The sequence below is a fragment of the Rissa tridactyla genome, chromosome 9, assembly GCF_028500815.1.
Source record: "Rissa tridactyla isolate bRisTri1 chromosome 9, bRisTri1.patW.cur.20221130, whole genome shotgun sequence".
NCBI classification, from domain to species: domain Eukaryota; kingdom Metazoa; phylum Chordata; class Aves; order Charadriiformes; family Laridae; genus Rissa; species Rissa tridactyla.
The window spans coordinates 22,436,510-22,450,761 of NC_071474.1; the positions used below are offsets into that span (position 1 = coordinate 22,436,510).

The window sequence follows — 14,252 nt, forward strand, 5'->3', positions numbered from 1 at the left end:
GAAAGCTGGGCTTGGGGACAACGAGCTCCCAGACTGGGGATGATAATGCAGTGGGGCACAGAAGGTGATGGGGACAGACCACTCTGTGCTCTCAAGTGCCAGGTTGGTGGCCTCCAAGGCCACCATCTGGGAGGGACATGCTGCCTTTGTCACCAGGCAGCACCTCGGGGAGCCCAGGCACCCGCAGCCAGCTGCTCCGCTGGGACCCAGAGCAAACGCTGCCTCCCCTCGTCCCTCACAGCCTTCGGTGGCTTCACTGTCAGCTCTGCTTTCCTACCTGGGAGAGGAGCAGGACACCAGAACATGGGATCTGGGCAACTCCTGCAGAAGGCGGCAAGAGCCCAGCACAGCGAGCAAGCCGGGACGGCGATGCGCTGCCTCGGAGGAGCGTCCCCGTCCCTGTCCCCCTCTCCCTGCCCATAGAAAAACAAGGGTGCTCCTGCTCTCCCAAGGCAAAGCTCCCTCCTCCAAAAGGGACATGCAGAAAGGCAAGGTGACCTTAAGCGAGGCAGCACGGCAAAGAGCCAGCCTCCCAGAGAGGCTCTGCCATCAGCCAGCGCCCGTCACCTCCTCTAATGCCACGTCTCCCCGGGAACTCACCTCCCTGCTCCTGCTCCCCTGCATCTTCCCATCCTCCAAATGCCAGCCTCATCCCGTCCCTGTCTGTAGTGGGGAGCAGGGACAGGGCTCCACCGCGTTGCAGAAGCCAGCAGGAAAACCTGCAGAGCCTGCGGTGAGCTGGGGAGGGCGGCCCTGGTCCCTGGGGAGCATCCCCCGCGTCCCTCAGGAGAGACACGGGTGGCCACCATGGTCACAGCGTCAGGAGGGGAAGCAAAGGGATCAGAGCTTCATCCCAAAGGGATGGACAGACAGAGCCTGTCCCAGCGAAACCCCAGTGAGGTGGATGGAGCCAGAGCTGGCAGCACCTCATCCAGGTCCCCCAGCATCGTCCCTCCAGCGGACCAAGCCTGTGCTGTCCCTGGGAGAGCTGCGCTGCTTCAGCCCAGCTACAGCACACAGCAGATCTTCCCCCTGGTGGGGACCAGATCCACCAAGCTCGAAACCGGTCCCGCTCCAGGCACACCTCCAAAAACTGCCAGTGAGTGCCTGTGTGAGGTGAGAAGCAGGCACTTTCCAGAGAAAATGGCTCCGAACCATCCAGAGACCATCACCTTCTCTTCAAACCAAGAAAACTTCTCAACTTCAGCTCAACAAAGAGTCCAACAAGGCTTTTCCCGGGAGAGGCAGGTTACAAACTGCTTCGCTCAGGATGTCCCCCCAGGACAAGCCAGCCTTCCTGAAACCGTTCCTCCTCCTTCAGCTGGAGTTTGGGGCCAGCCATGCTCCTGTCTGAGCTGGAGCGGGAAGCTGAATGCACCAAACCCGTAAGACGTGCAAAAAAAAAAATGCGAGCAAGACTTTGTAAGTCACCGTGCCACAAACTGAAACGTGGCTATGGTCAGGTAGAAATTGGGAGGAGGAACCAGACACTGCTGATGTCTCAGCACAGCATTGCCACAACTGCAGCCCCCAGGACACAAAAGGCCATCTGCAAAACTCTTCCACTACCACAAATGAGAAAATTAAAACTAAGGCCTTGCCCTGAGCCACAGAGTTTGGAAGATGCTCTCCTACAAGGTCTGGGAGACCCACCATCCCCTCTGCCACCCTATGTGGGAGAAGACTTTCCCCATCTGCCCAAGGATGAGGAAGAGGCCCCCTCCTTGCAATGGCGGGAAACAGCAATGGGCACCCAACAAGGCTGAGCAAGAAGGGCCAGACTGTCCGGAAGCAGCATGTCAGACCACCGCGTCGCCAAGCCATGGGGTTTTTGGCAGGAGAAAGGCAGTGAGTTCGTACTCGCTCCACTCTCTGGTCCCCCACCACCAACGCTGTGTCACCTCCGGGGCTGTGAGCTTCATATTTAACATGCCTGCCTGCTCCTCCCAGACCCCAAAAGCAATCAGGAGGCTCCTCGGCTCTATCAGCTGGCAAAGATGAAACATCACGTGGGTAACCTTTAGGAAAAGACTAAAAATAAGGCAACGGCCCCAGGGTCCCCTTCTCTTTCCGCTCAGTGATTTAAGGACTCTTGTCTCACACTGTGACATGTCCCTTTGCCTGCTCCTCTGCGCTCTTCCAGCCATCGGCTGTTGAAGGGAGGTTTCTGAGCGATGCTCGAGGGAGGCTTCAGGGAAGCTTTGCCCAGATTCAAAGAAATCTCCCCCGAGAATGCCACCGAGCTTTGTCCTCATGCGCTGAAACTAAGCAGAGATGTGTGTGGGGAGAGCCACGCTCCCAGATGCAACACAAACACAGTACCCATCCCTTCCACACAAACAATAACCCTGGCAGCAAAAATTGAGCTATGTTACTTTTTCCGCCCCCCGCCCCCCATCCCCACGCTGCTAGAAATGACTAATTTGCAATGGAGAAGCATTCGGATGTCATCGCGGCGAGGTCCATGCTGTTATCTGGCAAGGAAAACCGCTCTGGCTTGGCTTCCCAACAAGACAAACTGGCATTTTGTCATGGCTTGAGCCAGGCTTCAAGGAGACCGGGGCAGCCGGTGAGCTCAGGTGGGGACGTGAGCCGGCACCTTCCCCCTGCTCTGCTTCCAGCTTGGAGAATTAAGCTTTTGACTGCCACGGATGCGATGCCAGCTCCTATTAAAACAGTGCCTTACCCCGATGAAAGGTCAAAGCCTTCCCCACTCCTTCCCTAGGCTGTCACAAACATCACCCAGACGGACGACGTCCCCTCTGGGAGGGGAAAATGCAACTCCACAGTCTCCCCCGCCGCTGCTCTTGTGACAGCTCCCGTCGGGATCGAGGGCAGGAAAGGCAGGGCCAGCAGCAGAAGCAGGCAGCGCAGGCAGCCGCCAGCACAGCCGGCTTCCTTCCAGGCTGTTAGACTGATCCTTCTCCAAGCAGGAAAGTGTCACAACACAAAGGAGACGATGTGACAGATGGGGAGGGGACCGGCAGTGCCTGCACCCGGCGAGGCAGACGCGCAGAAGCCGGCTGCCCCGCGCTCACCACCGCACAGCAGCTTCCCCTTCAGCTGCCGCCGGCAGCTCTCCTCCTAACTGCGGCCTAACTGCCTCCTAACTCTGCGGAGGCAGATGTGGCAGTGAAGGGGCATGAGAGAGCTCGTACGAGCGCAAGGAGAGGTTAAAACAAGAAAAAATAAAAATAAAAAGGATGCAGTGGCTGCTCCAGCACGCAGCAGCGACGAGGCTGTTCGACCACAGCAAAAGCATTTGCATCCTAAATAACTTGGCGTAGCCCTGCCTGCTCACCGGCGCGCTGGGAAAGACCCGTCCCTGGGGAAGGACGGTGCCATTAGCAAGATACCAGTGCGGCAGCTCACCAGGCGTCATTTGTCGCCATCGGCTGAACACACCTCCCAGACGTTGATAGAAAATGCAGGGAAGAAAGCAAATTGTTTCGCCCCACTCAATAGCCCAGCGGGGCAGATATACCCCCAACGACCGAAGCCATGCCATAACAGTGCTCCTCTGAGCAGAGAGGGGGAAAAAAAAACCTCAAAACCAACAAAAATAACCCCACACCATGCTTCAAAAGCCCATATTATCCAGTCCTGAGAAATCCTGCCACTCCTGTGCTGCTAGATAACTACTCCCAGAGAACCGCGCTGCAAACAAGAAAGAAAACCCAGTCATCAGCTCTGCTAAACAAACAGCCAGGACTATTTCTGCTTATGCTGCTTTTAGCCCGTCAAATTAATTTTTCACATCCCCTGAAAGCGTGTACAGTGCCTTCCCCAGGCTGTGTGGTGGGGAGGCTGCTAATAAGGACGGAGCTGGCTGCAGGCTCCCCAGCTGCTGCATCCCTCCTCCATCCTTTTTACGGCAGCAGGCAGGAATAACTGGCAGCCTGCAGAGGGGCTGGTGGCTCATAAAAGGGACTAACGACGCTGGCAAGCGGAGCGCGGACAGATGCTGCGGCGCTTCCCTGCGAGCTCTGCCAGGACATCCCATCCTGCCGGCCTGTGGATGGCGAACATCCATCTGGCCCTGCAGCTCTCGCTGCTTCAAGCCCTCGCCATCCTTGCGGGCAAGAGGGTAATTTTGAACCGCAGGCAAGGAGCGAGCGCAGATCTGCCCAAGCATCCCCGCACCAGCTCGCATCCTGACCCAGGCTGATGCCAGAAGCGGATCAGCTGCAGACACGAGCGCTCTTTGACTCCGGAGTGTTCGCAGAGGCAGGAAGAGGCATGTATTTGGAAGGAAGCAACATCTGGGGAAAGGGGAACCGAAGACAAAAAAAATATTACAGATGTATTCGAGTCATTAAACAAACACCTACAGATCAAAGAGCACAGGGCAAAGGTTGCGAACTCATATGGCAAAGGCAAGCAGAGGTGGTGATGAGAGCAGGCACGAAAGGCCAAGGGGGGCATCTGTGGAAAGTTTACTACTTACAGATTTTGGGTTTTCCTTTGATGGGAAACTTCACAACCATCTCCTGGGGATTAGTGCAGATAAAGACAAATGGAGACCCGGACTCCTGGCTCAGATCCGGATACTGCAAAACACAGACACACACACAAAACAGAGTCAGACTGACTGCCATGGGTGTGAAAAGAGCTCGGCGATCAGGAGCAGAGAAATTTAAGAGATGGGTTATAGCTAGGCTGTAGCAGCTCAGGCTAAAGCAGTTCAAGAACTTTTAATGAAAAAAAAAACACCCAACCAATTGCAGGTTTGGGTCTTAATCAAAGCGAGCCCCTTGCTAAGCCTCTTCCCATCGCCCCTCTGCCACAGCTTGCTCCCTTTCCAGATCTGCTCACCGAGCCGCTCCCCTGAGTGCTCCCTAACCCTTTTTAGCCCCCTTTAGCACCGACCTGTGTTTCACTGTCTAAAAGGTGTGGTTTCACTGATCTAAAGCATGGGGTGTCGATAAAGAGGCGCTCGGGGGCCCTGCCCTCCCAAGCTTGCCTGCTCGCTGCCTGCTTTGTGCTGGGACAAGCATGGGACGGATTTTCATCCCAAAGCATTCCCAGATTCAGCTGATCAGGGATGTGGGTAACCCCGCTAAAACTCAGGCGGTCACGGGCAGCACACCAGCACCTCACCTCAACCAAAACAGCCTGGCCAACCCAACAAGACGGTGACCAGCAGAAGGGTGGCCACCTCTTTTACTGAAGCAGCTGTCCCAGCCACGGACACATCCCAATCGCTTCCCCACAAAGCTCAGCCCAAACACCAGGACTTTGAGATTTGGAGACCGTGCAGTGTCCTGCTGTGGGACACACAGCCCTTGAGATATGTCTCCATCTAAAGGGTGAGCGGCAGAAAAAACAGTTGCAACATGCCAGGTCAATGGCTTGGAGAAGCCGGCTGTCTCCACGCGGGGCTGGCTCTGCGCACAGTCTGCGGAGAGATTTCACTGTGATGAAGATATGGGTGAATTTTACAAGCAGAGTATGAACAGATCATTTCTCTCATTAACCACAGGGGGAAAAGGAGAAGAAAAAAAAAATCCTCTCAGCGAGGAAATGTACCAAAGTCCTATCTGGATGCAGCTCAGCCTCACTGCTGTTCAGAAGTGAAATGCAGAACAGTAATAAAAAATGTATATACCAACCATCGCTTCAGATTCTCCATTAGCTGCAGACCTTGCGCTGACAGACGCAGAGGTACTGGGCGTGCTACGAAGGTGCTCCAGCCCAGGAAACCTGGTTCAAACAGAGCGCGGAAGCGGTTTTCCTTCCATGGGAAAACTGCTGCCTTTTTTTTTCTTGCTCCATTGCCTTCCTCAAGCAGATCCGTCAAGGCTGCTGTAGGGGACAGGATGCCAGACCAGATGGAGCAGCGTGTCCTGGCAAATCCCCCATTTGTTCCTAACAAATGACTCCTAGGCTGAGTGTTTGAAAAGCTCTCACCGACCTGCCAAGATGAGTTTGGATTTGCCCTGGAACAGCTGGGCACAAAAAGGGGAGCAGGGAGCAAGCCGCTCTCCCTGCGCCGTAGCAGGGTTTGGCAGCATTGCCAGCGGTTAGGGGAGATTTACAGAAGCCCGACACTGGGATTGGATCAACCGGGGAAAGCGTTTCCAACCCCTCTCATTTTACAACAGTGTGTAAGAGCTGTTCACTGAGCAAGAGAGCGAGATGTACGTGCACTTAGCTGCTCTGTACAACACCCGCACCGGGGGAGAAAGAGCCGCACTGATCTGCATCGCATGCGGATGCCCTGCTGTACCGATCTTGGTTGGACAGGTTTCTTCCTCTTTCTTTTTTTGGCTGAGCCACGTTACTTGACTTGCTTCCACCACTCCACGCCGATGCCAAGGATTTTGATTTCCCATCTGCAGGGAAGGAGGATCTTGGAAGGTTAGAAAGAGCCAATATGAATATTCCTGGCCAAGGCCTGGTGAGTGCGAAATGCTGGCGACGCTGTATCGCTCTTGGCATCATGCAGGTGACTGGTGGCCCCTCCGTAGCCAGAGGACCTGACTTACCCACACTAGCACGGCCTCTGAAGGTCACACCATAAAGTAGTGGGGCATAAGCCACCATCCCAGGCTGTCACAGAGGTGGTCCATCCCCACTCTACTACACGTGGTTCAGACAGGTTACGTGTCTGGGACCAGTGTGCCATTAGAGGTCTTGCTACCCAGAGTACAGCTGCTTCCCAAATCTCCTCAGCTGCCATCTCCTAGGTGGACCTGGACATCACCATGTCCCCCTTCACGCACCTTACAGGCCCTCACACAAGGACTACCCCTGTAACGGGTACCCTGGTGTCAGCAGTGAAACCAGACACCAGGTTGGTTTCTCCACTGACAGCTTTCATCCGAAACCAGGATCAAACCTTCAGCTCCAAAAGCTTCCAGCTCAATCCGATCCTGAGGCCGAGGCAGATGCCACAGCTGTGACTTGGGTTTACGCTTCCACGGCGCAGCCTTTCATCTTCGCTCCCAGGGTACGTTTCTGTACACGTGCCAAATCTGTCTGTGCCCTGCATTTTAAAAGCCTCCGTCCTTCCTCTGGATTCACACTCCCAGGAGACAGGGAAGGAGCCCCTCGTCAAGCCACTACGTTTAAGGGTTCCTATTGTACCTACCCCGGAAAGCCCTTATCCCATCCTGGTGAACAACAAAAGCAGAATATTCCTGCCTGCCGGAGCTGACAAAGAGCTGTAGCCCTTTCCTCTGCCTAGAGACAAGATGCTCCCAGGCGGAGAAGCTGGGGCTGAGCCAGCCTAATGGCTCCACTCTTCCCCTGGTCCCTTCCACTAGTCAATTCAGCTCATTCATCCTGCAGAAATTTAGGGAGCTTTTGCGTAAAGTCAGTTTTCTGCTGGGTTAATGGGCTGAACTGCTCAAAGAAGGGGCCGGTGAAGCAGTGAATGGTAGGAGCGTGTGGCCGGGGGCTGGCAAGAACCGAGACTCCTCGGTTAGATGTGCTGGCTGCATCTCTTGATGCAAACTGACCAGAGAAACAGTCAGATGTGCTTTTGCCACACAACACATCACTAGGACCAAGCCTCTCCCCAGCGCACCTGTAACTAGCTGCCAATTTTTAACCTGTTTAGAAACCACCTCCATAGACCTCATTCCTAGAGGTCACCGGAGCTGTTACTATTTCCTACCCAAAATCTCTCCCTGTTGCTATTCAGTCCCCTAAACAGTGCTCACTCTCGACATCACACATGATTGCCATGAGCAATGCCGCCTGTAGACACCTATGGACTGTATCTACACTATCTCATCCCATCATCATCAGGATCAGGACAGGCAGCGTGGCTGAACAGCGGAACTCCTCCACCTCTACAGCTCTTTCTGCAGCTGAGTTCAGCACTAGGACATCGGTACCCACCTGTCCCGCACCAAAGATGCTTCTCCCATTGGCAACTACTCAGCTGACTTACGCTCTCAGAGGAGACACTGCCAGCAAGATACTGAACACAATCACCTCTGTTACATTTTGCAAAGTTGCCCAAGTACCTAACGAGTAAAATGCTCATTTCTCAATGTTTCTGCTGTAAGACATCAGTCGAGTGACTCTACAGTCTGCAACGCAGTAAGTTTAGGAGACGGAGAACAAATTTACTGCCACCTACTACACCCCACAGAGAGTGGCCACTGCCCATCAGCGCTTTGGCAAACCTGAGGCTTGTAGTAAAAGCCCAAAAGCCGCGTCTAGTGTACCAGAGAGAGAAGACAGAGCATATCCCCAGTAAAGAGGATCTGCAACAGCAATTTTTAAAATAAAAGGTCAATTTAGAGGGAAATGACGCTCCCTCTCTACAAGAGAATCAAACCCAGCCAGGAGTCTGATGGGGGATGTTCCTAATTTCAACGGCACTCATCGCTATAATCTTGAGGGTATAAATGAGACAGGTGCCGGTACTCCGGGCTTTGACATTGCCTCTAGCAGGACCCAACTCAGCATTTAGGAGAAGGTGGCTAAAAAGGCCCTCTACAGCAAATAAAGTCCAGAGGCCAAGCTGTCCCTCAAGAGGGAGAAAACTCACCCTCCTCCAATCCTGCAGATGAGCAGGAAAGCTCAAAAGAGAGGGGTTATGCAATGTAACTACAGAGTAAAAAAAAAAAAAAAGATTCAGCCTCCTTTCAGACCTTCTGCCACCTCGTAGCAGGCTTGTGACAAGGCAGTTGCGAGGACGGTGGGCTCCGTGGGCTGCGAACAGCCGGCAGGGCTTTACCAACTGCTGCTCCAGCCCACTGCTTCGCACAGTTGAAAACCCCACGTAGGCTCTCCACACACCGGCGTCTGCGCAACCACCACCCTCCTTGCTCATCCCATCTCTGCGACTGCACCAGTCGGGCTTCAATTTGCTGCTAACAGGTTTGTAAGATCCTCGCTGTGAAGAGATTAGCTGGGGGGGGGTGGCAAGAAAAGCAGATCTCAAGGCAGCTTAACACAGGCAGAAAGAGCTCGAGGTTAAATGTAGCGTCTGAGCACAAGCTGCAAATGGGAGCTGAGCGCTGGGCTCCTCTGAAAACCGACCACCAGATTTGCCCTCTCGCTGGAGCTGCCGCTTTGAACATACATTAAGTGGCTATCAGATGTCCCCAACAGCCACCCCAATCAAGCTGCAAGCAGGGATAATTGCTAATGGATGTTCCCTACACTTTGTTTCCACCATCACTGGTGTCTCCCATCACCAGCTCATCACCACCAGAAATAGCAGCAGAGCTGCCCAGCCTCCCCACTCCACAGCCCACAGCAAAAGAGCAAAGGAGGAGACAAGCCAGCTCCAAGACAGCAGAGACACGAAACCACCTTCTCTGACATTTGAGAGAAAAAAATAAAAATCCTGCCGATTTTCCCCCACCACCACCACCAATCTGTTAAAGTAAATATTTTTTTCCCTCATTTGGGTAAAGGCTGCAGCGGGATGCGGGGGCTGGGCAGCCTTGCCCAGCATCACTGGGAACAACGCAGGGTTGGGGACCATAAGCTCATCCCTCTTCCATCTCAGCACTGGAAAAAAACCCATGGAGGAGGGCTGCCCCGAGCCCCTCGATTTCTCCACCCCTCCCCGAGAAGCTGCGTTTGCTTGAACCTGAGTACCATGAACCAAAGGCAGGGGAATCAAAAGAGCTGAAGAACAACATGCTGGGGGGGAAGTGCCAAACCATCGCTAACAAGATGAGCTCTGCTCCAGTGCATCCGAGGAAGGAACAAAGGCACCGCGTGCAATGGAGCAGCGGCTCTGCGCAGCACAAAGCCAAAACACTCCCCAGCAGCTTCGTTAGCGATCTTTTAAGAGCATCTTTCACTCTTATTAAGGTCTCTGGACACAAAAGGAGACAAGCAAACGTGGGGCGGGAGACCAAATGCCAACACCGGGTGGGAATAGCCCCGGCGCTTTACACAGGCTGGCCTACGGAGCCCTGCAATGCAGCCTGAGCTCTCCTCCGCTCTTCTTCTTGCCCATCAAGCGTGCGCGACTGCCCGGCCCCAGCGCACATCCTGGTTAGCTGGAATGTGATGGAGAATTGCACGCTGGAACCTGTAGTTCTTCAGCAGGTCGCCACCATCCTCGCCATCTTACGGCTGCTGGGGGGTGGCCCTGGGGCACTGGCACTGAACAGCGAGGAGGTGGTTGAGATGTTCTGCAAGGTTAATAATGGAAAGGGTTGAATCATTTTCCTGGCGTGCCTGCTCAGTGAACAACAGGGGAAATACAGCGCGCTCTGCCAGGCAGCGCTGGGCCAGGACACCAGCTCCAGCCTTCATTTCCCCGCTGCTCTCTAAGAGCTTTGAAATAAAAGAGGCAGCGCTGGAAAGCAACGCTGTCTGGAAAGAATAAAAGCAAGCAGAGCCCATGTGTTGGCAAGAGAGCTCACCGTAAAATGCATTCAAAGGGGAAAAAAAAAAAAAAAAATAATCTTGGCGGAGACGTCCCCTCCGAAAGAGCAGAGCTGCGGTAACCAGCAGTGGCAATAAATCAGCTTTCCCCAGCAGGCAAAAACACGCACTGGGCTCTTCCCCGGGCGTTGTGAGAAGCCCCTTGGCCACGCGCAAGGGAGAGGAGCGGGATGCGAGGCATCCCCCGGGGAGCCGGGCGCAACTTCTTTCACCCGGTTTTCCTGGTGATTTGTGGGGGAGGCGGATCCGCTCCTCTTTCACGCCTCATAAGCTTCATAGCTGTCAGACTAACGTAACAGGTAATTAACTACTAAACAGCCATTTTCTCCTCCTCTCCGGAGGGAAATTGCTCACCATCCAGCTAGAAAATGTTTCTTTAGTGGTTTGCAAAGAGGAAAAGAAAGTCAGGAGTTTCTGGCAAGCAACAGGGGTGCCACAGCCAAAGAGGGGCATTCGCAGAGCCTGCAACACGGACATATGGATGCAGGAGAAATGGAGCCCTTGAAAGTGAGAGAGATGATGCTTATCCAGTTGTGGGTGCTGCAAACTCCCCAGTTCCAGTTCGACCACCACCAGCAATAACCCTGGTTCCTGCCTGCAGACACCCCACGGAGCTGCCCGAGCGCAGCTGCAGCCAAAACCGATCCAGCACTTGAAGCTCAGTTATCGGCTCTGCAGTCCATCTGCAGGCCGGAGTTATTTAATATGAAGAGGAAAAAAAAAAAATCCCACCCTTCTCACAGTTTGCAGGGCCAGGCTTCGAGAACTGCTGTGCCCAAGCAGCATCCGTCCTTGTCGCTTTTCCAAGGAGAGTGGTGTTGAAGTATCGTTTCCCCGTCTGTTGTTCTAATAGCATTGGTCTCCACCACCCCTTTACAAGGACATCCACTGCTGGGGATTGCCTAGCCAATCTCCCAACCAAGCCTTCAGCCCGAAGTGCTCCAGGGCATGTCCGCCCAAGGGTGACACCTGACTGGCAACAGGAGCCATCGCCTGAGATCCAGGTTTGCCACTGCTCTGTGTCACCCTCTCCTGACTCAGTTTTGGAAAGAGCTTGCAGAGCACCAAGTGCTTCACTTTGAGGTTTGATCTCCCTCATGACATGGTCTCACATCACACTTTCAACTTTGAGCACGTTTTCAAGCACCATCTTTTAAGGACCCGTTCCCTCTGCCTTAGCACAGGCCAACCAGCCTTTGGCCTGTGAGAAACATAACATTTTCCTAAACAGAAACCCCAAAGCAGATCCAACTTTCTAGAAATGCCAAATTTTCTAGCCTGAGGCAGAAACATCCAGTACTGCAGCCTTGCGAACATGCATCCGAGGAACTCCACGCGCTGCCCTTGGCCACAGAAGATGGCCACATGGATGCTGAGGAGCTGCTCCATGGAAGCTGGGTTAGAAAAGGGATACCCGCTGATGTTCAATCCGAATCAACAGAATGGGTAAAAAGAAAAAAAGCAGGATTGCAAAGAAACACAAACAAAAGCCGGCAGCCAAACTTTTGTTTGAAAGCCTGTCAGGTCTAGACTGCAACGTGTGAGGAAGGAACAGCTCGAAACCACAGCTGCTAATGGTTATGGATTTGGCAATCAAAATGTCTTTGTTAAAAAAAAAAAAAAAAGTTAACTGCCTTACTATTGAGGTTACAAACCGCAGCCTTGATGCATTGTTGCAGTCAACATCCTCCCTGCTGTTTTTGAGAGCTTACATCTGCTGCTGGCAGATCATGTGCTGGCATAGGCTCCCTTCGCGAGGATGCGCGAGGCATTTTGCTAGCCTGCCTTCCTTTCCCCTTCTTCCCACAACGATGCCTGTCACTCCTTGCCTGCTCTGCCCCTCGCATGCTTAGCTGGTACGCAACCAGATCCAGACGCAGCAGGCTGGGATCGCCGCAGGATCCTTCCCCCAGCCAGTCGGATCCATCCGGTGGGTGTTCTCCGCCTCCCAGCCTCGAGCCCGGCTCTCGTCATGTTCCTACACCACAAGCTGTACTTTGATTCAAAGGGCAGGGGAAGCAATTAAAACGTAATAACAGGACTTTGAAATGTAGATTTAATATTCAAACTTGTGCTGGTGCACACGGATTTTAAAATGCTGAGCAGTCTGCCAGGGCTATGGCCTGCAAGGAGACCTGGAGGACTCGGCATTGCCAGCAAACACGGCGCACGACGCACCCCCTTTGCCCTCCCCGAACCGGCGTCGCAGGACCTACAGCCACCAACACCCTTCTGCGGCTCAAATCCCAACCTGAGAAAACACCCACCCATGGTAAACCCTACAAGCAGCGCAAAAAGGGCTTGAGATGTTTATGGAGTGCCTGATGACTCTTGGGGGAAACTGGGTGGACTCGGAAAAATATTCGGTAGTGTACTAGGCTCAGCTGAAAGAGCCGTTTTCATCCTCCTGTGCCAAGGGACAGCGGAGGCAGGGCTAACCTCAGCTGCAACGCAGCCCCACCACCCGCGCTGTCGGATGAGACCTGGCAAGGAGGAGGAAAGAGGTGACGGGGACAAGGAGATGACGGGAAACCACGGCACCTGCTTCTGGCTCAAGCAGCTCAGAGCGCCTGCACCCTGCTAGATACAGCCAAACAACACCAGCCAGCTTCTTAAAGTCCTTTCGTAAATCAGAGTTGCAAAGCAAAGGGGTAAAAATGGCGCAGCCAAGCGCAGCAGGTGACCAAGATCAGCTGAACTTCAGGGAAAAAAACCTAACTTTGGTGGACACAGCCCTGCGCAGATAAGGCATCTGCGTCCCTGCCCTGGTTTACTTCAGCAGCCACCACTCCCCACGCTGACCCTTGCTGCTACTCCCCGAGGAGGCGTGACGCTGGCGGCTGCTTCCAGCTATTGATTCAATCCCACCAACGTGATGGGATTTCTCACGGCCCAACGCACGGCAGAACCAGGATATGCATCTGAGCGACCGGTCTGTCTGGGGTTATGAAATTGATGACACGGTGAGGAAAGCTTAAGCAAGCAAAGTTCTTGGCCACTTGTACATTTACCACAGCGGCCATATTCCATAGCTGCCAGCTCCTCTGTCATTTGGGGTCACCACCTAAGGGGTGGTCACGGCTCAACCTGATGGAGCTACAACCGGACGGTGAGAGCATGGGGCACCTGAGCAGCAGCCAGGCCCAAGGTCAATTTTATCTAACCCTTGGTTTTAGCATTAAATAAAACACCAAACAGCAAGAAGGCAGCAAGTATCAGTGACCACATCTGAAAGGAGGAAAAAAAAAAACCCCACACCACTGCCTAGTTTGCTGAAATGGTAGCAGAGGCTAAGTCCACAGTCATCATTAATTAAGTCATATGCTTCAGCCTTGGCTTCGTTTTTTCCCTAGGGTCTAGGAAACCAGAGGAGAGGGCAAGCTAGCCTCTATCATTCGATTTCTTTGGCATGTTAATGCATTCCTAAATTAATCATCATCAAGTGACAATCTCTCCTTCATCTTAACAGACTGAGCAGTGGCCTCAGTAAACCTGCTGGCTTATGCAAGGCAGCTGGAGCCTTAGAAGAGTCTCTGATGAAAACCAAAGCACTTCACATAAGGAAAAACTCCCCCATCTCTTACCGTCTATAATCCAAACCAGCTGCACGCCTGCTCCGCTCTGCTCCTAGAACCACAAACCAGGGGGGCTTTATGCGGTGAGAAACCGAATAAAAAGATGCACCACCCCACAAGCCAGACTAATGCCTAATACTCCTTGATCTGGCATTAGGCTACATGCAAAAGACAAATTCAGCTTAGGAGAATTTGGGGACCTGTAAAGTTCAAAGGCCTTTCGTCGGTTGCAATCATTAACAGTCACCGAGATTGCTGCAGAAGGAAGGATATCTGATCTAGCCTTCAAACCCCCACTAAAAATCATTC

At 53.4% G+C, this 14,252-nt stretch overlaps 1 protein-coding gene across 2 annotated transcripts in view; it reads right to left on the reverse strand.

Annotated features, from left to right (window-relative positions):
* The window catches only part of TRIP4 (thyroid hormone receptor interactor 4), a 33,670-nt gene that overhangs the window by 637 nt on the left and 18,781 nt on the right, over positions 1–14,252 (reverse strand). For both annotated transcript variants that reach the window (XM_054215564.1, XM_054215566.1), the window contains exon 12: positions 4,448–4,550. In XM_054215564.1, the coding sequence (XP_054071539.1) occupies positions 4,448–4,550 (103 nt within the window). The remainder of the gene's footprint in view (positions 1–4,447; positions 4,551–14,252) is intronic.